Source organism: Chenopodium quinoa, unplaced genomic scaffold, assembly GCF_001683475.1.
Source record: "Chenopodium quinoa cultivar QQ74 unplaced genomic scaffold, ASM168347v1, whole genome shotgun sequence".
Taxonomy (NCBI): domain Eukaryota; kingdom Viridiplantae; phylum Streptophyta; class Magnoliopsida; order Caryophyllales; family Amaranthaceae; genus Chenopodium; species Chenopodium quinoa.
In genome coordinates this window covers 934,371-960,927 of record NW_018742810.1, presented here as the reverse complement: position 1 = coordinate 960,927, position 26,557 = coordinate 934,371, and the positions used below count along the sequence as shown (strand labels likewise).

The 26,557-nt window shown below is 35.4% G+C and overlaps 3 protein-coding genes across 3 annotated transcripts; 2 read left to right on the top strand and 1 right to left on the bottom strand.

The window, feature by feature from the left end:
* The first annotated feature begins 3,205 nt into the window (after positions 1 to 3,205).
* Positions 3,206 to 7,535, top strand: LOC110725211 (patellin-5-like). The gene is made up of 5 exons (XM_021904695.1): positions 3,206 to 3,531; positions 4,424 to 4,957; positions 5,058 to 5,152; positions 5,275 to 5,350; positions 7,106 to 7,535. Exons 2-5 carry the CDS (start codon positions 4,439 to 4,441, stop codon positions 7,373 to 7,375), a joined length of 960 nt encoding a protein of 319 aa, XP_021760387.1. The 5' UTR covers positions 3,206 to 3,531; positions 4,424 to 4,438; the 3' UTR covers positions 7,376 to 7,535.
* A 396-nt stretch (positions 7,536 to 7,931) lies between these two features.
* LOC110725210 lies at positions 7,932 to 11,911 on the top strand. The gene is made up of 5 exons (XM_021904694.1): positions 7,932 to 9,134; positions 9,677 to 10,138; positions 10,380 to 10,757; positions 10,879 to 10,946; positions 11,318 to 11,911. The coding sequence occupies exons 1-5, from the start codon at positions 8,427 to 8,429 to the stop codon at positions 11,523 to 11,525; spliced, it is 1,824 nt and encodes a 607-aa protein (XP_021760386.1). The 5' UTR covers positions 7,932 to 8,426; the 3' UTR covers positions 11,526 to 11,911.
* A 628-nt stretch (positions 11,912 to 12,539) lies between these two features.
* Positions 12,540 to 24,833, bottom strand: LOC110725209 (DEAD-box ATP-dependent RNA helicase FANCM-like). Its single transcript, XM_021904692.1, is given in 24 exon segments — positions 12,540 to 13,534; positions 14,199 to 14,354; positions 14,633 to 14,681; positions 15,187 to 15,687; positions 15,812 to 16,309; positions 16,395 to 16,907; positions 17,144 to 17,207; positions 17,324 to 17,647; positions 17,740 to 17,867; positions 17,980 to 18,145; positions 18,220 to 18,269; positions 19,099 to 19,166; positions 19,298 to 19,358; positions 20,514 to 20,644; positions 21,016 to 21,209; positions 21,864 to 21,977; positions 22,063 to 22,184; positions 22,260 to 22,314; positions 22,415 to 22,506; positions 23,082 to 23,196; positions 23,304 to 23,386; positions 23,538 to 23,663; positions 24,179 to 24,500; positions 24,581 to 24,833. Coding segments are annotated over 24 exon segments (4,563 nt in total). The 5' UTR covers positions 24,626 to 24,833; the 3' UTR covers positions 12,540 to 12,948.
* Between the last annotated feature and the right edge of the window lie 1,724 nt (positions 24,834 to 26,557).

Here is a 26,557-nt window from a genome sequence, read left to right as displayed (position 1 = left end):
GACTTACAAATGGATGCATTATATGGATGAATCGTAATTTACCATTATATATAATATTATCCGTATTATGTCTGTTATTTTCTATCGTATCATATCAGTTGTTTTCGATTAGTTCGTTGTCAAAATTTGGGGAAGACTATACAATAATTTAATAACTCTCAGGTTTGCTGAGGTTGGGTGTTTGGCTAAGTCCTTAAGAGTGCTTGCCTTTCTATGGAAGCGATGATGTTTGTTGATGATTGCAACTGATTGTTAGCTTTTGAAGTAGTTAGAAGGTGTTTTAAGTATTATTGCTGCTGAATTAAGATGGATGATTAATGAATAAATTATTATTTCAATAAACTTGAATTTACTATCTATGAGAGGGAGTCCTAGTTAATCTCAGCGATTAATATTTACTATGTATTATTGAATTATTATTTCGATAAATTTGAAGATTAATGAATAAAGTATGGATTAATATTTTATTTATTTTCATAAAGCTATTATTTTAATAAGCAAGTAGTTTGATGAACTTTTAATCCATACAAGAAGAATTTCGTGTTTAATGTGACCACCGGCTTGGTCAAATTGAAGGTTGCTTCAAGTTACATATGTACTACTTGGTACGGAGTATCATTTTTAAAAAAATAAAATATTTGTTTGACATCGTTACAATTATTGAGAGTATTTTCTCACTTCGATTATTAGATTAATTATTTACTAATTCTTGGTTGTTTTATTTACAAGTATTTTAAAAAGAAGGATTTTTTTTTAATGTTTTTTGAAAAACGAATATTGCATGTTAATTACAACACAATATATTTCTATATTGGCAAAAACGAATGATCCTACAAAATGATATGAGATTATGAGGTGATATGGTCATAGTCATGGCACCTTTGTATTTGTTACTCTTTTCAACTATTTACTGCTTCTTAACTTTCCTTCCTTCAATCAAGGCCTTTTATTTTCACTTTATTTCTATTACATACCAATATGTGGATACTTCATTCCCTATCATTCTAAAGGCCCTGTAATTCTAGTATAGGTCTAAATGCATTTGGACCATATTCATAACGAATTCTTAAATTAGGTGTCATATTCTTGTTCTCAAGCATTTCTTTTGTGCTACCTTTGTCAAGTTGTTTATATATTGAAAATGATCCTACAAAATGACATTAGTTGATACGGTCGTAGTCATGGCAGCTTTGTATTTTTTTCCAAAAATTATACACAAATATTAGCAACTCAATTAAAAAAATCAAATTCATAATAACAAACAAATTAAAGATGCAGCAACTCAGTAATTCATCACAAAAGCTCATTAATTAAATTAATATTCATAAAAAATTCAAAAATTGAGTTGAAATAGTCTAATTTACTAGACTCGTCAAAAAATCAATTGAAATTCATCAAATTCCTCAAATTGAAATTCACCAATTATAAAATCAGAAAAATCAATTACGAAATCACCCCAAATCTAACCTAATTAAAAATCAACAACACAAAAACTAACTTGAATTGATGATTTCTTTTGAATAACAACCAAATCTATAATAATGTAGAAAACAAAGGAAAAAGAAAATGGTGACGATCGCGACGAAGATAATGGAGAATGCTACAGTAATAATGAATTGGAGAATATCCAAAGTAGCAGAATTAAAAAATTTAAAGATTGAAGGAAAGTGAGGTAAGAAAGAAAATTTACTTATAAGGAAAGAAAAAAAAATTAATGGAGAGGAAAACAGAGAGAAAAAATTAATGGAGGTAAGGAAGAAGAAGAAGAGAAAGGTAAATAGAAGAAAAAAGGAGTGCTTTCCCTAAATAATGTTGGGAAATTCTCTAATTCCCAAAGTATAACCACTTTTTATTTTTTAATTCTCAATCTACCGTCTACGTCAGCGCAGGGAAAAAAACCGTTTTTTTTTATCGGTCCGGTAACAAACCGCTACTTGATGTAACGGTGTTTTGGGTATAAACCGCTACTTCAAGTAGCGGTTTCAATTTCATACACCGCTACTTGAAGTAGCAAGTAGCGGTTTACACCCAGAACACCGCTACTTCAAGTAGCGGTTTATAATATAGAAACCGCTACTTCAAGTAGCGGTTTTGTTGTTGTAAATTTTTTAAAAAAAACATCAGTAAAATATAAGGAGAAGGGGAAAGGGATGTTGTTAAAAAATTGACCACCACAACTTACCCCACCTCCACCCACCACCACCCCACCTAACACCGTACCCACCCACCCTGTATACCTTGACCACCACCCTCCACCACCACCCACAATATAAAATAAAATAATAATTAAAAAAAGAAAACCGTCTACCTTGACCACCACCACCACAACCCAGTACCCCCACCCTAACCGAACCCAGTACCCCCACCTTAACCCACCCAAATCCAGATCTACCACCCAAACACACCTAAACCAAACCCTGATCCACAACCCTAACCAAACAACCACCCAAAAATTAACAAAAAAAGAAAAAAAAAATCAAAACCACTACTACTGCCGAAAACCTAACAACTCAAAAATTAACAAACAAAAAACAAAAAAAAAGAGAAAGAAAATTAAAATCAAGAAAACACACATTAACACCAAAATTGGATATTAATTTCCCATCGAATTTGGTTTAATACGGCCAAATTCGACCATGAAACCTCTACATACCTCTAGATGTAGAGGTTTCATGGTCGAATTTGGCCGTATTAACCATGCGACGACGCCGGCGAGAAGGAAGACAGACAACACCTCCAAGGAGCGTAGGTTGCGTAGTGGTGGTGGTGTTGGTTGCGCAGCGGCGTGGGTTTTGTTGTTGGTGTAAGAAGGAGAAGGAGAAGATAGGAGAAGTGAGAAGGAGAAGAGAGGAGAAGAGAGGAGAAGAGAAATGACGAGAATGGCGGAGGAAAGAGAAGGAGGGAGGAAAGAGAAGGAAAGAGGAGAGGAGTTAAGAGGAAAGAGGAGAGGAGAAGAGAGAGAAAGAGAAGAGAGGCGGAGAGAGAAGAGGAGAGGAGAGGAGAAGGGGAAAGTGAATTTGTAAAAAAAAAAACTTAGTAAATACAAACCGCTACTTGAAGTAGCGGTTTTTAATAAGAAAACCGCTACTTGAAGTAGCGATTTTATTCAGTACACCGCTACTTCAAGTAGCGGATTGTAAAAAAAACCGGTTTAACAAAATTTTCCATTGAATCGAGGTGACGTAGACAATACAGTGAAAAAAAAAAAAAAAAAAAAAAGTAGTTGTATTTTGAGAATTAGAAAAATTCCCAACATTATTTAGGAAAAGCGGTTGTTCGTTTTTAAAGTATTTTAAGATACTGAAATTCCAATCTTATACCCGTCATTTCAAATTCCAATATTCATAGTAAAAGCCCAAGTCTCTCTCTCCTCCATTGTAGCAGATTCCTCCATTAAAGCAGCTTAGCAAGCTCTCTCCGCCATTGAAGTAGACTAGTGAGCTCTCTCCTCCATTAAAGCTCTTTCTCCTCCGTCGAAGTGTAGCAGCGTCGCGTGTGAGCTTTTTCTCCTCCATTGAATCGGCTTCTTAGGTAGTTTTTCTTAAATAATCGAATATCAAATTCATAATCTAGGGTTTATCGATAATTGCTGCTGATTTTTTTGCCCTTTTTTTGTTCATTTTACTATAGATTTAATTGATTTCTGGGGTAAAACGCTAGTATTTAAGCGCACTCTAGGTGTTCGATGAAATGCTGAAGTGAGAAATTGTTTACAAACTAGTATCTCTGCTCTCTGAATTGTAATTATTCTGCCTGTTAATAACTTATATTGTAATTATTCTATGATAAAAATTGTGTTTTTGCCCCTGATTATATGTTGTCATTTGAGCAATGTGATTTTGTGCTTTCTGATTTGTTGGTGTCAGGTGGTTTTTTTTTGGGATGATGACATTGTTTTTGTTCCTGAGGATTTGGTGGGTGTTTTGTCTAAGTATGACATGAAAAGTAGTACTCGTATTACATTGGGAGTAATTCCGAGAGTGGTTGATTAAGATTAGTTGTATCTTCTGTTTGTTTACACTAATAGCCTATTACAATGTTGATATTTGGTTACAGTGTTCTGTGCTCCCCAAATGCTGCTGGATTGCATTGTGCTCTGGTTTGGCTCATTTTAGGAATGTTGGAAATTTGACTGTTCTTATTTGAAATGCTATGATCACAGATCTGTTGTTTATATTTTGTACTAGCTAGTTCTAATTTTTTGGATGAAGTTGCACTATTGTATGTAATGAATGTCGTAATGGCCATGATTGTTGATGTAATGCATGAAATGCCAGGCCACTTCCAAAATGAATTCTTGTGCCACGGGAACCTAACTTGTCATGATTTTGTGCAATGTGATTTTGTGCTTTGATTTGTTGGTGTTAGGTGGTTTGGTTTTGGGGATGATGACACGTTTTTTATATCTTGACTGCGTATACAGACTTATTCAATTATCATGGAAGATGCGGTAAGGAGAAACAGTTCTATCCAACAATTCAGAACATCGATTCCTCCCAGTGCTGGACGTGAAGATAGGTTCTTGTTCAATGTTGATTTAAAACAAGAAAGTGATGCATCAAATCAGATTTTACGCAAAATTTTAGAGTCGGTAGACTTCAAGATAGTTGGTGCACTAGAAAAGCTAGATGAAGTTGAGGCATGGAGAGCAGAATCACTCTCAAAGATGGTGCTTACAGATAGTGAACGTGCACAACCTTCGCCACTAAGGACGGAAGGGTTTGATAATCATAATCGACAAGTTTTCTACTTGAAGGTGATGTTGGTTGACAAAAAACGTGACACTAACATCCTTTTAAAGGTTTTCTGCACTGAATTAGGAAGATTAATGGAACAGTGCAAAGATTTCTTTTTGGTCGTCGATTTCACTGGCGGAAATACTCATATGCAAAGGGTGCATGTTCATGAAGCTCTTAACATAATTCAAAAATATTATCCAAGATTTATTATGGATGAGGTATGTTATTTAATTAACAAGTATTATATGTTGTGTTTTTCTTTTTAAACATGTGTTAATAATATATATATTTTTCTTTTCTCATGTTCTATTGGTGAAGCTCTACATCGGTGAGTTTTATTATAGTATTCCTTTGAACATGGCCAAGGGCAAGTATATTGTATCTTTAGACCAGGCTCCATATCAACTTTTCAGGTACAGTAAGTTTTAGGTTTTTTTTATTTATTTATTTATATATATATATATAAAAGCTTTTACATTTGTGTTTTTCAACTTTATCCTTACGTTTTTTTTTTTTTAATTTTTTTTTTTATTAGAATTATTCCGGCTCATCACGTCCCCGTTGAATATGGAGGTATTCCTTCCATCGTCCCCGTTGAAGGACAAGAAAAGGTAGACTCGGGGCATGTCGACATTGTTCATTTAATTTATTCACTATCGCACTTAGAAATAATTGCAAGTTCAAACCATCACCTATGTAGGTAGTCGTATTAAACTACTAATCAAAGCAAGAGTTTTAGTCCATAATTTCTTTTCTTTAGTCCGTGGTAGACTCTATCAATAATAGTCACTGCATAACACAAAGAAGAAAATCACAATTATGCTCAAGACTAAGTGTGCCTAACATCACCACTAAATAGGCAAAATAAATGATTAACACACCATGTATATTTGTGCAATGTAAATAACAAAAAGCAAGATTAATATAAGTATAGAATTGAACCAGTTGAATCAATAATCTGAATATTTATAATCTGAATGGTTTATCCACAGTTTGAAAAATGGATCAAAATTAATTTTTTCGTGTTTATTAAACTGTAATTTTAAACAATGTGATGGATAACAAAAACCTGAAATTGTATGTGAACTAGGTAAGACAGAGAATATATTTCATAATTATAATTCATAGTCATTTGTAGGTGACAAGCTTAAATATATAGATGATAGATCGTACACGAAAGATGTTAAAAAGCGCACTCATAATACTCAATTGGTTACATTTCCTTTGACCAAAATTAATGAAAATATATGATCATAACAAGAGTATTTATAAAGTTATGTTCTTGGCGTATAGACTAGATGATGCAGTATAACTATGGTGTAATTCACTCATTCAAAAATGTGCCAATGAGAGAAAACTTATTTACCTATTTTAATTTATGGGCCTGTGATATTTTCTTCTTTTGTTTAATTTGTATTTTATTTTTTATGTTACTTTTAGGCTGAGATATATTACATATATAGGTTGGGTTTGACACTTGGACTAGTAGGATGTGGCCATGTCACTGTTTATTATTTTGTTGTTTTTACCGTGTATATATATATATATATAACCAATTTAGCTTGTGCTATAATGAGATGGACAAATATGGATGTTTTGATGAGCTGTCTTGTCTAATGATTCTAGGATTGTGCATGATTTTGGGTCGGGTTTGAATACCTAATAATATCATCGATTCTGATGCTTGATTAAGTGTTAGATTTAAAAATCTACAATATTGTGGACCTATTAAAGATCAAAGCACTGAATGCTTGACTCCATGATGTAGTTGTGGTGGTTATTGAGATTCATTCTATGAGTGTAATATTAGGTAATACTGTAACAGGATTAAGGTAGATAAATATGATTAGGAGATATAATAATTTAGGAATCTTGTATGATTAGAAGAGTTTGATTGGAAAACAAAAATTGTGAAATCATACAAATATGTGATTGATTAATGATAAAGTGTGACTAATATTGAGATTAATGAAGATATATGATCATAGCAAGAGTATTTTATAAGATTATGTTGTTGGCGTATATCCTAGATGATATAAATATGGTCTATGGAGTACTTCACTCATTCAAAATCACAAGAATTTACCCAGCAAAAAAGAGATTTTAAAACATTTCTACAAGTAATTGCTCACTCACCTAAGCACCCTCCTCATATCAGGGTATACCTACAATTTAATGTACTACACACCTAACACATGTATGCTTTAGATGAGTTAATACAAAATTACAGGGAGTATCTTATTTGTTTTTTTTTTTTTTTTTTTTGAGGAAGAGTATCTTATTTGATTAATTTTTTTCTATAGTTTTTTTTTATTATTATTATTTTTTTAGAATTTGTTAATTACTTTAATAATTATTTTTTATAGGGGTCTATAGTGACCGTCCGAGCGCGAGTGATTGGGTGGGAGGTTTCTTTCGGTGCAAGGCTTGTGCCGACAGACCCATCCGTCCGACCTACCATTTACCCCCTTCTTCTACGCGAGTTCAACTTTATGCCTTCAGACGGCGATGATTACGAGGAGATGATTTTAGACAATGTTCCCTTCAATGGCAAGATTTGTATTGAAGTTGAAAACAGTAGTTTTAAAACAAAAAAATTAGTGTATTTGTGTTTTGCCCGTAGGCAGAGTAGTTAGTGTATGTGTGAGATTTGATTTTAATTAGTATCTTATGTTTTATTTAGGTACCCACTTGGTTTTATCCTACGTTGGTTTTACAAATGGGTTTTATTTATTGTATTGTGTTATTGAACTTATTTTAGATGTTATGTATTTTATTTTAACTGGTTGTTAAAAACTCCATACTAATTATTAAGGAAATGTGTTAATTATAATCATTTAGTTTGCAACGTTAGGCTAAAACATTGATTAATCATCTGGTATGTTTTTTTTTTTTTTTTTTTTTATTTTTTATTTAAAGGTAAGATACAATGGGAGATTAGGTTCGTCTTCTCGCAATACCGAAACCTAATCTATTTAGAAATAAAAAATAAGAAAATTTGCTATCCATGAAGGGTAACATTGAGACTCTAAGAATAACCTCCAAATATTAATGAAGTTTTAAAACACCTACCGAAATAACACTTTGGAACACTTTTAATAGCTAGCCACACGGCCCACACAATATGACCAACCATATACACGAGTAATAGTAAATAGATTTCGTAAAAAAAAAAATCAAAAAATAGGTTAAATGTATAATGTGAGTTTTTTTTATTATTATTTTATTTGGGTAAATACATAAACCGAGCTTCATGCTGTCTCCTAAACTCTCTACCACACCGCTTTCATCTAAAACCTCACTTTCTCTCTCTTCATCTCCCTTCTCTTTCTCCCTCTACAAACCCACCATTCTTCCCAAGTTTTCTGCAAATCAATGGAAGCTTTTTAAATTTAAAAAACCCAATTTATTTTATTACTTATTTAAACTTGTACTGCTGAAAACTCTGGGGCCATCTTCTTTAATTTTTAATTCCGCCTAAAACCCTAAAGTCCGCCGTTGCGTAAAACCCCTTCTAGTATATATTTTCTCTCTCCTCCTCATCCCCTTTTCTTCTTCATCTTCCCGCCCTTTCCCTTTACAATTGGACCTTTTTCTGCCATTTTTGGGTTCTTCTTCTTCATGATTTTGTTGGGTTGTCATTAAAATTCTGCAAAAAGTTGCAGGAAATGCTAATTTTGTCTTCCAATGCAGAAGCTACTGCGTCGCAGCCCACCTGGCTCTCCCCTCCTTCTCTGTTCTTCGTCTTCATCTTCTTCGTCTGTTAATCCCCTTTTTATCTCTCCTTATCCTTCAAAAACCCTCAAAAAAACCTGTTTTAAACCCCTTTCTATCTCCTCCAATTTCCCACTAGGGTTTTACGCTAAACCCACCTCTGTTATTGCTTCTGAATTCATGCCTGTTTCAAATACCGCCGTTTTTTACTCTCGCCCTTGTATTAATTTCATCCCCACTTCGTCGTTTTCCACTAAAGCTTCTTCATTCTCTTCTCAGAGATTTTCCGGCGGAGGTGGGAGTTGCCGGGTATGCCGGTGTTCGGTTGAGGATGGGCGGGAATTACAGCGGCCGTGGGTTGTTTTGAAGGGAATGCGAAACGGGTCACGCTTAGCTTGGCTGCACAATGCTGCTGGGAATGGAGATGATAAGGGTATGGTGGCGGATGAAGTTGAAGCTGAAGCCGAGGCGGATGAGAGGGAAGATAAGGCGGAGGAAGGCGAGAAGCCGGCGAAGATGCAACGGAGAACAAGGGGATTAGGTGGTAATAGCTCGGTTTCCGGGCTCGTGGAAACCCCTGATTTGTTGACAATACCGGGTGTTGGACCGAGGAATTTGAGGAAGCTGGTTGAGAAGGGTATTGGTGGTGTTGCTGACCTTAAGCAGCTGTATAGAGATAAGGTTACTGCTCTTATCTTTAAGCTTTGTTTCTGTATTTGTTTTTGTCTCTGTTTGTGTTGAGATTAGTTTAATTTCTGCTAATTATGGGACTTTTTTTTTTGTGTCAATTTGTTTGATAGATAATGTGAAATTAAATATGGGTATCAAAGTATAATTTGTATGTATCGATTCGAGGTTCTAGTTGTGTTTAATGTGGATTGATGTTGTGGGTGTAAGATTGTGTGTTGATTTCATTTGAGAGCTATGAACTTCTAAGCCTTGTTAAAGTTGTTTAACTTATTTGTAGCTCTATATTGAACTTATTGCTCTAAGCTGAACTTGGTTGAGTTATCAGAACTTATACTCTTTGTAAGGAAATAAGAGAGGACCTAGTTTGTTGATGCATGTATTATTGGTAACGGGTATGGCTAAGTACAACTAAATCTTGCGAAGCTAATGTGGAACCTCATCCAACTTGGATGCTCGTCCATATGTCACTTGTTTAATGTTTTGTTTTTGCAATCCTTTATTTATTTAATTGTATCATTGTTTTATTTCAACAGTTCTTTGGCAAGTCCAATCAGACGATGGTTGAATATCTACAGAGTTCAGTGGGAATTATTCACAGGAACCATGCTGAAAGTATAACTACCTATATCAAAAAGAGTGTAGATGAGGAATTGAAGGAGGACGGATCTGATTCGGGCATTAGATCACATAACAGAATCACCCTCTGTGTGGAGGGGAATATCAGTGTTGGAAAAACAACCTTCCTGAAAAGAATAGTTAATGAAACAGTTGAGCTACGTGATCTTGTTGAGATTGTTCCTGAGCCCATTGATAAATGGCAAGATATTGGACCTGATCACTTTAATATTTTGGATGCCTTTTATGCTGACCCTCAAAGGTATGCCTACACCTTTCAGAATTATGTATTTGTTACAAGGGTCATGCAAGAGAGAGATTCATCTGCTGGAATCCAGCCCTTGAGGCTGATGGAGAGAAGTATCTTCAGCGACAGGATGGTAAGGACTTCAAGAATTTTAACTCTGTTTTGAATTAATCTTTATGAATGCCGTGATTAGGATGTATGTGAAGTAATGTATCAATTGATTTAAATCTAGGATAATGCTGCAAGTGAATGGGATTATGGAGAGGCATTGATCATTGTAGTTGGAACTTGGAACTATTAAGTAACTTAAAATTGATTATGTCATCAAGTATGAGTGTCAAATACTTAGTTATTCTCACTGTTGCTTGCTGTAGGTTTTTGTACGAGCAGTTCATGAAGCAAAATGGATGAATGAGATGGAGATAAGCATATATGACTCTTGGTTTGATCCAGTTGTTTCATGTTTGCCGGGGCTTATTCCTGATGGTTTTATCTACCTTAGAGCGAGCCCTGACACATGCCATAAAAGAATGATGCTACGTAAAAGAGAAGAAGAAGGTGGAGTTAGCTTGGATTATCTGCGAGGTCTGCATGAAAAGCATGAGAGTTGGCTTTTTCCCTTAGAAACTGGAAATCATGGAGTTGTGTCGGTCACTAAGCCTTTCTTTCAATTAGATAGTACTACATATCCTACTATAAATGAACGTGTATGCTTCCTGGAGGGTGCTCACATGCATTCTAGCATTCAAAAGGTAATATCATGTACATGTCTCTCAGAGCCCCTCCCCCTCTTTTCCATGATAAACCGCAATTCCGAGATACAAACATGCAAAATAAAAACTAAAGAATCTCCCCTTGTTTGTTGCCATGCAGGTTCCTGCTTTAATTCTTGACTGTGAGAATGACATTGATTTTAACAGAGATATTGATGCAAAGAGAGAGTAAGACTCTGTCTATTGTCATTCCTTAAATGCTCCGTTTCTTGATTGTTTTCTCAGCTGATTTATGGAATAATTGTACTTGGCTAATCACTTTTTTCTGTAGAATCTGGATATATGATTGTATATGCCTGTTGAAGAGTACTTAAATTGTGTTTTCATATGCTTTGTAGACTGAGCAGGTTGTCCCTATACTTTACCGTAGATGGAACACCTTTTAACAATATCTTTGTTACTGGTTAACATCAGAAAATTTCTGTGTGCCTATGCCTGTCAAAGATTAACACTATCCTTTATGCATTCAAATTCATAATATTACGGCACTGAATGCTCCTTTCACATGCTAAATATGTTCAATTCATAATCTTCTGCAGCTATGCCCGACAAGTTGCCGAGTTTTTCGAGTTTGTGAAGAAAAACAAAGAGCTTCAACCTCTTCCCCAAGCTGGTGAAGAAGCTGGCAAGCCACAGGTTCTTCTTCCCAATAAGGATGATCTATGGGTGCCTGGAGGAAAACATTTTCCCAAGTCAGCTCTTCAATCCTTGGATTTTAGGCAGGCGATGTCACTATTCTCTGGCTAATGTCTCTCCAATCAGTCTTGCTGAACTTTTAGAGGTGTTGAGAGGCACCAATTTTGTGTAGTATGGAGCCTTAAGATGACACTGCTTTCTACGTGTTAAATGATTTGTTCTAACCCTTAACCTTTGTGTCGGAGAGATGTAGATAGGGTTGTTGTGGTCGTGGCCTCGTGGGTGCTGTGATGTTCGTTGGATGTTTATCTGCCTCTTTGTTCAAGCATTGTTCATAGTAGATGGTTTGATTAATAGATGTTATGTTCTGTACATTGTAGAACTTCACTTTCCTGCTGTGCAGGTGGTAGTTCAAATCGCAGCTTGTTGGTAGACTATTTCATTGCGCGTAGAATAACATTTGGTATAGTTTAAAGATGTCTACATTATTGATGCCATTTCTTTGCTTTGTATAAAGATGATAATTACTTCTGAACCTCCTACTCCCCCTAAATGGTTGCGGATTCTATTAAAAACAATACGAATAATAATAGTAACAAACATGCATTTCGGTTAAAATCAGTAAACAATTACTATCACAGGAAAAAAAAGAAGATAAAATTCATTAAAACAATTGCAAAGATCTAAAGTCTAAGTTCTAAGTATATTACAGAGTGCATTATTTGTCAAAGTTGTAATCCTGCCTTATTTTATTTTATTTGTCTTTTGAGGTAAATTAATAAAAGTTGGCAATCAAATAATGGAATGTCCACTCTAAGTGGCAATTATTGGAAAAGCACAAACTGTGCAAATATAAGTAAATGTGTATAAGATTTCAGTCTTTCAGACGATCAGTGAATAGAGTTGCTCAACAAATAACCGATTAAATTCTTGTGAAAATTCTAATCATTTTTACTCCAGAGCACACTTCACTAAATAATAATTTTAGAATTTAAAAAAGCATAAACTGCGCAAATTTAAATGAATATTTTTCTTCTGCCATAAATTTGTTTTTTTAAGATTACAAACAGTCAAACAAGGTGTATTATGTATGCATTGATCAATGGTCTTCATGATGTTCAACAATAGAGAAAGACAAGCATTTTTATTCCAGAACACAATTCAAATAATACACCTCAAAATTTCAACACAAGTACAAAAAAAATATAGTATTAACTTCACCGACTGTACAGGTAGGATATACACAATTACTTTCTCACATAGACACAGAGTTACATTTTCATAACTTAATAGAAGGCCATTGGGCATCTAGACAGTAATTAACTCGTGTTAATGCAACTATATCATACAAATGTAATACCATTAGCAACTAAAGATGGTCTGTTGACGCCAAAGAATCTCATCATGTTGGAGCCGAGTTTAGGAGGGTGATATGACACGTCTTCTTATTTCTGTAACTTTTCTGTTTAGAAGGAAGCTTCTAGCAGCACTGAACCAATCACAAAACAGTAACACAATGGAACTTTGTATAGAATCATGAGATTCCAAGATCAAATGATGGAGGATTTACAAGAGCAGAGTCCTGTGGCAAGGGTTCGGATATTTTTCTTCTTTGCACAGATGACCCTGTTCTTTGACTTAGAAGTTTTGCTGCCTGGGCCTCCAATTCATCAAGATCAAGGCCTTCATAAAATTGATCATCCAAGAAAGAAGCACATCCTGCATCAAAACCATTGCATTGATATGATAACGGTGCTTCTCTGCTTGGAAGTGCTGAATCAGAGCAGAACTCCTTCTCCAGGTTCTTTGCAGGAAGAGTAAAAGCTCTGTTTGAAATCATTTTTCTTTTTAAACTCTCAGTATTAGCCACATTTACCAAAGTGTTGCTACTGCTGTTTTTTATATCTTCACATGCTATCAAATTCAAACAAGAACCTACTGAGTACTTTGTAGATATATTTGGAGATTTCAAACAGCCTTGAGGAGTTTGTAGAGTGCAAGTCTTCCCAAAGGATTCTCCAACTTCTGTCATTGTGGTAGCAGAAGGCAGAGACTCTGGAGTTACTACACTAGAATGTCTCTGCTGTTCTTGAAATGGTGATTGAGTGAGTAGGGAACGCCTGTTTCAAATGGGGATCATAAAATGTTAAATGGTATGACTTACACTCTAAGGGGGCGTTTGGTTCGGAAAATGGAAATGGAGTGGAAAGGAAACAAATAAGAGGGGGGAAAGAAATCATTTAGCTATTACCTTTTCATTTCTTTGGTTTAACCATGGAAAGGGTATTTGTTAAGAGGAGGGTAAGGGTATTTGTTACCCAAGTTTTTTAGAGGTAACAAATGAGGGGTAACCATTACCCTTAGGTAATGGTAATTGTTATCATGCCTTCAAACCAAACACACGATAATGGTATCGGTTTAATCGAATCCGTTTTCAATCCAAAAGATACACTAACCAAACGTCTCCTAAATTACTAGCATTTAAACCCACTTTGAGCAAATTTTGGCATAAAGCACAAGAATATTGAGCAAAAGGCACAGACTTGCAATCATGTTTATGGTAGTTTTATAATACACCCAATAATTGCATGTGTGATTATATAACAACTAAGAACATAACCGTTAGCTTCACACTATATGGGCCTTAACTAGTGACCATCCATGGTGTTAAGAGGTTGTTCTTACATATATATATATATATATATATATATATATATATATATATATATATATATATATATAAAGTTATGCATAGGCAGACAGTCTTGAGTTTATAGGAAGAACCTGTAAATTGCCATCATATCCATTTTACTATCTTCTGTTTGACCACTACCAACTGCTGGATCAGTTTGGTCATCTATAAAACTCTCTTCATAAGCATCGCTATCTTCATTATTAACCTCATCTTCTGAATCTGGTACCGCATCTTCCGAGGACACCCTGAGAATCAACAATTAAATTAAGTCAAATTGGTTTCCAACAACACTTGCATTACCATTAAATTTTAGATCCTCTCACAGGTTAAATTACACTCTGTAATAGTCCACATATCCATTAAAGCTTCAAATTTATTTATTTTTTAACGGAATATAAGCTGCATTTTAGGACAACTGGAATATTAAAAAACATTTTAATTAAAATTATTCACTTTTTTTCTTAAAAAAAATGTATGGGGGGAGGACAAAGGGGTGGCATAGAAATTTCAACTATTCACGTACTCAGCTTCTTCATCAATGAAGTCTCTGGCATCTTCAAATGGTTTTTTCACTGCAGCAATAGTAATCAATGAAAGAGGACTTGTTAGTATGTCAGAGAGAGATTTCATTTCATACTTGCATACATGCAAGCATCAGAGGAGATGCATCCCTGCAAAAACTTAGGCTGAGACAATCTATTCACATTCACAATATGATAAGGAGGGTAGTAAAGCCAACAATTAGTAATTTACTAGATTAGCTCCCGTGCGATGCACGGATATAATGAAAAAAAAGAGCTATATAAAACAATACTCTGTAAAAAAAGCGTACAATAATGTTTGATTAGGTAAAGGGTTGTCAAAAGGCTTTTTTTTAAAAAAATGTGAAAAGCTTAATATACTGTATTCTATATTAAAGTATTTTGCAGTCAATATTTAGTTTTTTCCATAAAAAAATGTGGAAGAGAAAAAAAAGTTTAGGCGGGAAAAAAATTAAAGGAGAAGCTGACACATGTACAATTTGTGAAAAGGAATGATGTCAGCGATTGTTCTTTTAGTATTAGTTAGATAGGATACCTTTGTTATGCCTGGTCTTATGAAGATCATCAGTGACTTTAAATGCAACTTCTGTAGAGGAGCGAGTTGACTTTTCTTTTACACTAATTTGTTGCTTCTCTTTGACAAAATCCCCAATCCTACGCAACCTTTTCAATCTAAAAGGACGTTCACTGGACCCAGACTCTTTTCCAGAACTCATATGCCAATCTTCGTCACAACTGCTATTTGTTATATTTCGCAAAGGAGTTCGAAATTCTGGGGAAGATGGGGGCTGAAAGGTGCCTCCCAATTTCAAGAGACCATCAGGTAGTCCCAATGGCATTTCATTCCCAACAGGAGGTCTGACCTCTCTTGTCTGAGGGGAAGAGCTAACAGTAATCTCTTTACTAGCAATAGTTAACAAATTTCCACAAGCTTTGGGATATGATACCGGCTCTGGGACACGATTTTCATCTTTCTCTTCATCACTGTGACAGTCTACAACATCATCCTCTTTCTTAGATACTACAATACCTTCACCTGCAGATAGTGAGTAGAGGTATACAAGAAGTTCATGATTTCAAAAAAAAAAAAAAAAACTATTTACATTTCACAATATGATAAGGAGGGTAGTAAAGCCAACACATAGTAATATATAGGATACCTTTGTTATGCCTGACAGTCTTATGATGATCATCAGTAACTTTAAATGCAACTTCCACAGAGGAGTGAGTTGGCTTTTCTTTCACACTATTTTGTTTTTTCTCTTTGGCAAAATCCCCAATCCTGCGCAATCTTTTTAATCTAAAAGGACGTTCACTGGATCCTGACTGTTTTCCAGAACTCCTACACCCAATTTCTGCACAGGTGCTATTTGTTATATTTCGCAAAGGAGTTTGAAATTCTGGAGAAGATGGGGGTTGAAAGGTGCCTCCCAATTTCAAGAGACCATCAGGTAGTCCCAATGACATTTCACTTCCAACAGGTCTGACCTCTCTTGTCTGAGGTGATGAGGCAACAGTAATCTCTTTACTAGCAATAGTTAACAAATTTCCACGAGCTTTAGGAGATAATACCGGATCTTGGACATGACTTTCATCTTTCTCTTCACCACTGTGCCAGTCTACAACGTCGTTCTCTTTCTTAGATACTATACCTTCTCCTGCAGATAGTAGAGGTATACATGAAGTTCATGATTTCAAAAAATCTGAAGACATGAAAACTTTGCTTTTCACAATTTCACCTACCAGCATCACTCAAAGGAGACTCTGGAACAACACCACTTTCAATAAAACTGGTTAGACGAGGACTGAAATCAGAGTATGCGTTATCTAAGTCACATTCTGCAGCCGGCGTAGCTGGGGATTTGGGTTCAGTTGCATCAGCAGTCTCACATCCAATACTTTCATCTGCACAAATCTGGTCATCAGGTGGGGTATGGACAGTTATTGCATCCACTTCAGCTGCGTCAAAATTCTTGTCACCAGCTGGTAAGTGAGACCCAACTCTTGAATGAGCTTCACATACATCTTGAGCGGAAGAATCCAGCATTGTAAGTTTGTTAGACGGAAAAATAGCTGGAAGTGGGACTGCAATTTCCAGTAATCTATCAGGAGAATTGAGCATGTGCTTCTCCTCAGCCATTGAAGGGCCAAATGAAGAGACCTCAGAGTTGGATTTTTCTTTCAGTGCAGCAGAATTATCTACAGGATCAAGTATATCTGCACAAGAGTTTGTTTTCATCAATTGCCAATGTTTTCCTGCAGCACATGCATTAAACAGTTAAAATTACACGTAAAGTCCCAAGAAAAACCAAAATTTCTAAAAGCCAAGTTCTAGTGGTGGGGTTAGATGTAGTGGTTGTGAGAGTAAAGTTGTGGTCCCCACAACCAATAATAGTAGGGGGGCAAAATTAAAGGGACGGGCTAAAAAGGAAAATGGGGCATATATTGAGGGACAGGGAGTATATGTTTATAAATTTACAAAAGTGTATTACCTCTTCCGTTTTTGGTATGTTTTTCAACGCTCCCAGTTATCAAGGATCGAGTACTCCTCGAAAACTGCGATATAAAAATGAAAGCTAAAGCATAAGGCCATAGCTGATAAAATGATTTTTTTTTTATTTAATAAAAAAAATGTGCTGTACAAAGACCGTAGATGTAGTCTGTAGACGTACATCAAGCCCAAAATTTTCGCCAGTATCGGATGGCAACCCTCGAAGAAGCTGCATTGCATCAATGAGCCATCCGGTTCGAGATGAATGCATTATTCTGTGCACCCTGGAGGGACACGTCTGGAAAAAAGGAAAGGCAACTAGAGATGGTTTTATTGCCTCATTAGACAAAAAGTATTTTCCTAACAATGCAGATTCAGCTTCAGTGAGCCTTTCCCTGAACTTTGGTTGTTGGGGGGAATCAACTTTAACCTTTTTCACCGGACGAATAAATTTTTCAATTGATAGTTCTACAAATTGCAGTTCTGGTTTCAGATGATGAGGAAGCTGCAGCAGATCACGCAGAAAATAAGAAAGTACAGACATCAGATCAACAGCTGAAACATGCAATCTACAGGAATGCCTGTGGTTAAACTTACCATCCTTGGGCTGCAATGAAAAGTGAAACTATTCATGCCCCCATTTCGCATGTGCTTCCCAACTGTCTTACCAGTTGCTAGTTTCCGCTTGTAACCTTTTAGTTCAGTACCCTCACAAGCTAATACAAGTAATGCAGGTCAAGGATCACAAACACTCTCAAGCATTAACAAAACTCATAGGCATCAAGCACGAAAGAAACCATAAAGAGAAAGGGATGTACTCAATGTAGTCAAGGATATCAACTCGACCATCATGTTTCCTTCCTGTTCTTCCCATCCGCTGAATCATCCTCAAAGGAGATATATTAGCATCAAAACATATCACAAGATCAACTTCCATAATATCAAGCCCCTCTTCACCAATTGATGTGGCAACAATAACATTGAATCCACCCAAGCGGAATTTCTGTCCCAAGGGGCAAAGCAATTATAAGATTGAGTGCAGAAAATCTAGAGATTATGTTGCATGCTGATTGTTACCTCAAGAACTGCCTGTTGAACCTTTTGCGACTGGCCTTTCAATGTTTTTCCTGGAAAATAGCATATTATTAAAGATCCACTTCAGGAAAGAAATAATAAATTTTAATTCCACAACAAAACAAGAGGACATACAGAAAAGAAACCAAAACCAGTGGCATTATCAAAAATTAGAAATCTGTAAAATTCTGCACCAGTAAATTGAGATAGAGCTCTTTTAAAACCATTCATCAGAATCAATCAGAGAAGCAAAATATGGCAAAGAAGCAATCTCAGTGAACCTCAAATTCTGCCCGGTAGGCTAAGAGCCTTATACTACTTGGATCAGAGATAGAAGACAATGAATTTCATATAAGTGATCATAGCACCTAGAGTGCTTTGAAAAACTACACGCAGAATATCCATATACCCTGACAGATTCAATTCCATCTGACATTATACTCATCTGAAACTTCCCACCACACACAACTCCAGAGAGAGTGAGGCAAGCAGCAATTAAAGTCACTTTATGGTTACATATAGCCTCAAGAGAAAATTGTTCAAACAGGAACAACTCTCGGAATTTTGAAACCAATTGCAATGATAATAATGTCAAAAGCAAAGTCATGAAATCCTTATTTATGTACAAAAGAAGCCCAAGGCCTCCCTAGTAGACATCACAAACACAATTACAATTTACTCACACCAAAAATACTGACTCAAAATGCATATATCATTGTAGCACATATGCACTTTTAAGGCTTCAAACATACTAACAGATACTATGATTCATTAATCAACATATTGCTTTCAGCCTTTAAGGAAATCATAATTAAAGCTTTAAAGCTTATCCTACATCTCATTAAAATAGAGCAAGGAATTTCCGGACTTATCTGAACAAACCTGAACTTTGACCAATAAATTGAGTTGCTTTGACTGAACCAACATGGGCTAATGAATCTAATATGTCCCTGTTAAAAATCAATGTGACAATGGAGAAGTCAATAACCTATAAGAAATTCAAGTGCAATAGAGAAAGCAACATAGGCAACCAAAATCCAAAGAAAAGTTCAAAATTCTTATTAAATATAGTTTTGTTCACCTGACACTCCCCCTAAAATTTGAAAAAATGATTACCCTTGATTTTGCTGGATCATTTGTTGCTGCAAAAAAAAAAAAAGCAAATTTTTTCATATAATATCCCCCATATTGATATACATTTGAAAAAGAAACAAGGAAACAACCATGAGCAGTCGAGGAGAGCGCTTAAGCAATAAAATAGCTTTTTATGCCAAATGGAAATCTTGCAAACCCCTTCCCCCCCTCCCACCAACCCTCTCCTAAAAAAATGTTACTAATATATTAATAATTAATCTCCTATAATAATTAAGAGTTAGTTTTCTAACTTTACACCACAAGCCTCCAAAGTCCAAACCTTTAATACTCAAAATTTGTTGACTCCCTTTTATTAATAAAAAATAATAATAATTAAAAATTCGATGATGTATACAAAAAATATATCCGGTGCATTAGCACCGGTATGTTCTAGTACAGAAGAAAAGATGAGAAAAGGCACTTAGTTTAAAGCACCCATGTCTCTTACTTCATTTATTATCATGAATAGATAAGAGCTGCTAAGCAACACAACAACAAACAAAAAAAAAAAGTGATTCATCCAAAATTTGACAGGACAGGATCTCATTCCTAGAACTATCACCTAACCCTTTTCTCTTCCCTCTCCTTTTAGAGAAATTTGATACATGCATGTAGGCAAATTTGAATGAGATAAGCATCTCTGGAGTTGCTTTCTAAGCTTTCAAGTCTGGAATGAAGAGCTTGAAAAGTTCTCTCAAATCTCAATATCTCATTCTTGCATTTATTACCCATCGTTGTTGTATCTTAATCCCTCTCTAACCCAAATAAAACTGAAAGCAGTTTTTTTTTTTGCTTTATACCTAAGAAGAATCAGCTGTCAAATTGATTTGCAGAACATCTCAAGAACAAGAGCTATATGCAAAACAGACAGAGTGAAGACATGTGTAAAAGCAATTGTGGAAAGTGCTTCTTGCTAACCAAAACACCTTACATTATGCAATCAATTGACTAATGATCTCTATTCTGTAAGAATTTACAGCACACGTCTTTATTTGAAGCACGCAGCTTTCCTACTTTACCAGAGGATGGATGCCACAAGGTGTGATCCATAAGCATCTTTTTACAGTTAGCTCGGTCCATTCTACACACTAATGCCAACACATGGTGATGCTAGAATCTAAATTTCTGTGTATCAAATAATGAAACAAAGCAGAGATACATACTGAAATGAATTTCTAAAATTTCTATCATTTTCGACAATTTTGGGCTGGGGGCACCATGAGACAGACTCTTCTGCATTAAAAGCTTTGCACTCTGAATGGCTTCATTTCTACTCATATGTCTTGCAAATTACCTGCCACAAGTCAATCAAACAACAGCATCTTCAAAGAACAAAGCTTCTGCCACCATTAAAATTTACGTGTTTGGAAAGAGGTAACAATTTTGATCTCAATTAAGTTAAAATTTCGAGCATCAAATCACTAAACAGTACATTAGACCAGTGTGTCAATAAAAAGAATGCTTGGTTAAAGGCAGTAACGACAACTGGCGAAGTAAAATTTGTAGCCTAATAAGAATATGTGGCTTATATTTTCCATGTAACATTGCTTGGTTTCTCCCAAAGCTACAGTTTCAGATATGAAGTCCAGTCTCCAATTTATAAAGACATGAACTACCATACAACTATCTACTGTGTGGACAACATAAATTGCGAGAGAGTTATACCCTTGTCGCAGCTTTTCTTCAAGCATCTCGTGTGCTGGTCTTATTCCATGGCTAGAGAGTAGCTTGCGTATGTGGTAGAGTGTAATAAGGATACCAAAGTAACCTTCTACTTCACTATACTTCACTTGCGGAAGTTCTGGCGGGGGTGCTTGTCGAAATTTATCCCTTGAATTCAGCAAATCACAAGGGCTCAACTGTTAAAGGGAAAATATTAAATAAGTAGCTCAGTGCCCAAGGAGAAAGGCAGAAAACAAGGGTGTCAATCCAAACAGATTAAAAATAAAAATACCTAAACAGAAGAATATCCAAATATAATAAATATACCTAAACACCACATAACCATGGGATTTCAATGTTTTTATTGTTTCTACTTAAAATAAGTGCTCTTGTTATGTTTGATCTTCAGCACACAAAGGTTTCAAAATGCTTAATTTATGCACTAGTAGGCTTAAAGCTTAATTGGTATAGGTGAAAATCAACTTATCATTGGTTAAAAGGGTGGGTGAGTGTAAGAAAAGGGGGAATAAAGTGAGAGATTGGAAAGGTGTAAATATTCTGGGGTGAAGGGGTATGACTGTATGAGAGAAGAATTATGTAGAAATGAGTATATCAGATAAATACACCTCAAAAAACATAAAATGGATACTCTTTGGAAACAGAAGGAGTACTAGATAATATACTTCATCAATTCCACACAAAGTTTTAGCACTAAAAAAAAATCTCCAATAGTTTAGTGGGTTACATGCTTACAATAGGTATTCTATATCATCTCACCACTTAACTTAATTTTCTCATTACCACATATATGAAGGTGGAAGGTGAGAGCGCGAGGGGGGGGGGGGACATACAGTTTGGAAGTCCCTGCCTGGTAGCACTCCCATTGCACAAAGCCTGGCAGCAAGTGGCCGTATAACCTCCACGAGAAGATTATGTATCTCATCAGCATCCTTTCCCATTGGAACCTACGTAGAGAGGGGCCAACTGTGAACGGGAATTTTAACCACACAAAATCAGTAGCATACCATATTACCATGTGCTTTCTAATACCTCAATTAGTTCAAGCTTCCTATGGTGCACGTAAGGGCATACATCAGCATCACTTTCATTGCGATATTCAAGCGTAGATATTTGCAGGTTATCAATTACCTGCTGAATAGTTTCCTTCTTTGCTGAAACCAACTCTATATGTTAACATTATGGAAGACCAACGGAATTTATAAGAGAAAAATGGATGGCAAACTTACAGCCAGGGGTAGCAGTCAAAGCTAATATTCTTATCTCAGCAGGAACTGCCATCAACTGTGAACAGAACAAATGCACCTAAGTGTCAAGTCAATGTTAATAATAATGTGCAAACGTACTGGACATAATCATAAATATACAGGAAACTTTAAGCAACCTCGCGAACAGACACACAGTAAGAGTAGTTCCCCATAGCACGATGAGCCTCGTCGATCACTAAGCACACCAGCGATTTCATAAGACAAGCCCCTGGTATTCATAACAAAATATTGTAACCAACAATGACAACCTCAAGAAAGTTAAACAAGCATACAACACAGTACAAAAAAAAAAAAAAAAAAAAAAAAAAGGGGAGCAAGAGTTGGTGCAAAATTATACAATGAAACTGCTTTTTGACAAGATTGTCCAAAATAATAGCACATTGAGGAAAGATTTTTGTGAAAACAGAAAATTAAAAAATTAAGAGAGAGAGAGAGAGAGATTGAATCGGAGAGCGATAAGACTGAAATAAATATCCCCAATTAACAATTGTCTAGCTTTAGCATCACTTTCTAGACAAATACGGATAGCAAAAAAATGCAAATGGAAAATAAATCTCATGAAATACTAGAAAAGCCAGCACCCTGTTCCTAGAGCACAAAAACTAGAGCTTGCCAAAAGAAAAAAAAAGTAAAAGATGTTTTTGTAACACACACCCAACCAACCCACCACCACCACAGGACCACCTAAAAACAAAGATGGGAAAAAAACACACAATCTTAACCCAATTGTTATCATAAATTTTAGATTCCATTTTTACAAGCAATACACAGGAGGTACATCACCTGACTGGATATCTTTTTCAAGCACTTGGGGTGTGACAAAAAATACACGTTTAGCTTTCCACAAGGATGCTCTTTTGGGGGGACTTATTAGACCTGTCATATCAATTGTCCATTCCTGCAATCACTTACATTTAATTCTTCTCAAAACATGTCTATATATGAAGCAACATGAACTTTCAGCAAAATTCTCAGGGCAAGTGCAAAAGAAAGCCACCAACTTACTTGTGGTATACCGACAATATTATGGCAGGCTTCTATTTGTTGCATAACCAAGGGTCTCGAAGGAGCAGCATAAACTATCTTACCTGCGATTGAAGAGGAAGTTAAGGTATCAATGTCACAAAAGCACATGAGGATTTTACGCAAAAAAAGAGAGTATATAACTTCCAAAAGGTTCAGGGTTCTTTTCTCTCAATAAGGCCATGCGGCAAAAGTGCTGAACCCAATGAGCATCACCTTCAGGGAACCATCTAAAGTAGTTATGCATAACAACAGCAGCTATGCATAATAAATTAGATAATGTGTTTGAAAATAAAGCTGTCCTGGCTATCTCAAGTTGATACTCACGACGAGGAACATTATCTGTAAAACAGATAAAGGAGATGGGATTCCATGAGCCAAACTATCTACAATTTTATGGTCTCACCTCACAAATATTAACTAAATTATTACACATAAAGATAACACAAACAGGAACTTTCCCTCTCCCGAAGTAAGAATAATCAGAGGAACCATTAGCCAAAGTACATACACGCTACGATTGTACATGTACCACAGTCAAAAAATCAACAACCAGGCATAGAGATAAACACTTAAATACTTCAATTTCAACCAAAACATTCATAATTAATAGAAGAATGGCTTATATAAATATTTCAAATATCCGAGTTTGATATTCAGCTGAATTCATAATACATGGGTATTTATGGTAGGAATATGTATAATAAAGATGCAGTGATCAAACCACACAATTGAAAAGTGAATTCAAAATATACAAAATTATGTACTACTATGCTAGACAAATTATCCGATTGTATTTCTTTTCCCCAATTTTCTAACCCTAACATTTCAACAATCAAGATTTTCCGAAAACCTACCTGGGTAAATCCAAGTTTTAGCAGCCTCAAGATCAACATCAACATAACACGCCCTTTCCTGAACCCTAATTTGCTCATCTTCAACTCGACATTCAATTTCATTCTCGACACCCGATTTCGAAGACCCATTACTAATAAATCTATCAAGCGTTAATTGACGGGAATTATTCTGAACTTTGTTAAATTGGTGATTCTTCCATAAATTATTGCCGCCAAAAGTAACATTGGAGGGTTGAGGAGGAGGCGGCGTTTCTAGGGTTTTAGCGGCGTTACTCTGACATGCAACATCGATTTCTCGAACTGCTGCTTCCCAATCGAAATCCTGCAAAATTGTTGGAAAAAATTGAATTGGGGATAAAATGAATGAAATTGAAAAAAGGGGAAGAAATATAGAGAAATTACCTCTTCATCGTCGTCGATGATTACTTTAACAGAAGAAGAAGCCATTGTTGTTTGCAGAAGATTCGGAAAATTTGAATTGGAGGAAGAAATTAAGGGGTGGAAAACGAAAAAGCTTGCTGAATATTTTGGAGAGGTGTTTGATTGAGTGATAGTGGGAGGAAATAATTAAATTGGCGGGCAAATATTTTTGGATTTCAAATAGCGTTTTTGATAATTTGATTACTCGTATTAACTATGAAAACCGAGGTCCCGTTTGGTTGACACGGAAAAAAAAAATTATAATATGTTTTATTTCTAATATTTATGCAATATTATAAGGCAAATGTTAACGAATATTTTGGAACACTTGGGAGTAAAGGGAAAGATAAGAGTCCTACGTACACTCACTTGGTATGATTTGAATCTGAGACTACTAGGATTTGAGTTTGACCCAACACTTTATAGTTTTTTATCGCTAAATATCCCTAATTTCGTAATGAATATTTTTTTAATGAAAATTAGATATTAATAAAATACTAACTATTACGAATCCAACAATACCCCACTTGATAGCAGTTTTTTCACCATATGCCCTCGATTTTTTACTTAATTCACCATGTACCTCTGAACTTTTATAAATACACCAAATACACATAAGTGTACACAAAAATCATCAAATACCCTTATGGCTACAAGATGAGCGAAGTTTGGTTGATTACACACCAGAATCATCATTAATCAATTTCCCACCTTGGAAACCACAAGCCCACTCCCTCTTCTTACCTCGGAAACTACCCTAAATCTATCTCTTCCTCCACCCACTCGCTTAATAATAGAATAGATTTTTGGATGTAGCCATGTAGGGAAAGGAGATATGGGGCAGTTTTGGGGGTGGGGGTAGGGAGGTAGGGTGATTTTGGGGGGCGAAGGAAGGGATTTGGGGTGGTTTAGGGACATAATTAACCCTAACAACTATTAGTTTTAAGGTATTTAATTCATTTTTAAAAAAACTGAAGGATATAGGGTGTATTAAAAAAATTCAGGGATATTCTAAAAAAAAAAACAGGGGTATACGATGAATAAGTGAAAATTAAGGGGTATTTGGTGAAAAACGTTTTTTTTATATATTATTATACATATGAAGTCAAAATTTAGTCAAATCAGATAATCAGATCTCATCAAATAAACTAAAGGATATTTTGGTTTTTAACACCTCACAAATGTCTAAAAATGGATATTAACACCCCCCAAAAAAAAACTTTTATTTTAACACCTCCAAAATTTTTAAAGTTTTGAAGTTACCACCAAAATCTTGTCTCCGTTAACGGAACTGTTAGTGGGTCCCACTCCAACGGATAGTTTTTTGATAACTCTCTATATATGCACGTTTTTTACACGATTCTCCCCCAATTTTCCCCGTTTGTAGCCAAATCTTTGTTCGAATTGAGTATTAAAAACCAAATCTCACCCAATCAGATCGCTTTGCATATCAGAAACGAAAACCAGAGAATCGTTGTTTGTTTTTTGAGAAGGGGAAGAAATTGAATCTGCTGAAACAGGTATGTGCGTTGATACGATGAAAACGAGTAATGTGTAATCAAATTTTGGGAATACTGTTCGTTTGTTTGGTAATTAAAGTTTAAATTGATGACGTTTACTATTTAGAATTGTGTTGGAATGGAATTGATGGTTGGATTGTGTTATGTTTGTATGTAACTGGCCAATTTAAAAATTAGGGTTCCTCACAAATTTAAATTGGGGCTTTTCGTGTTAGATAATTAAAAAATAAAATTGTTGGTGACAATGTTAATTCGTTAGTGTACAAATCCATAACTGTGATTGGTGATCTTAAATGAATGCAGATTATGTCGTTTGTTAGCTCTTCCCCTTCTAAGGAAAAAAAATGTCAGTGTGGTGTGCCCATGGCCAAGCTCACTAGCTGGACAAGAGAGAATCCAGGCAGGAAGTTCATATCTTGTAAGTTTTATGACCCAATCA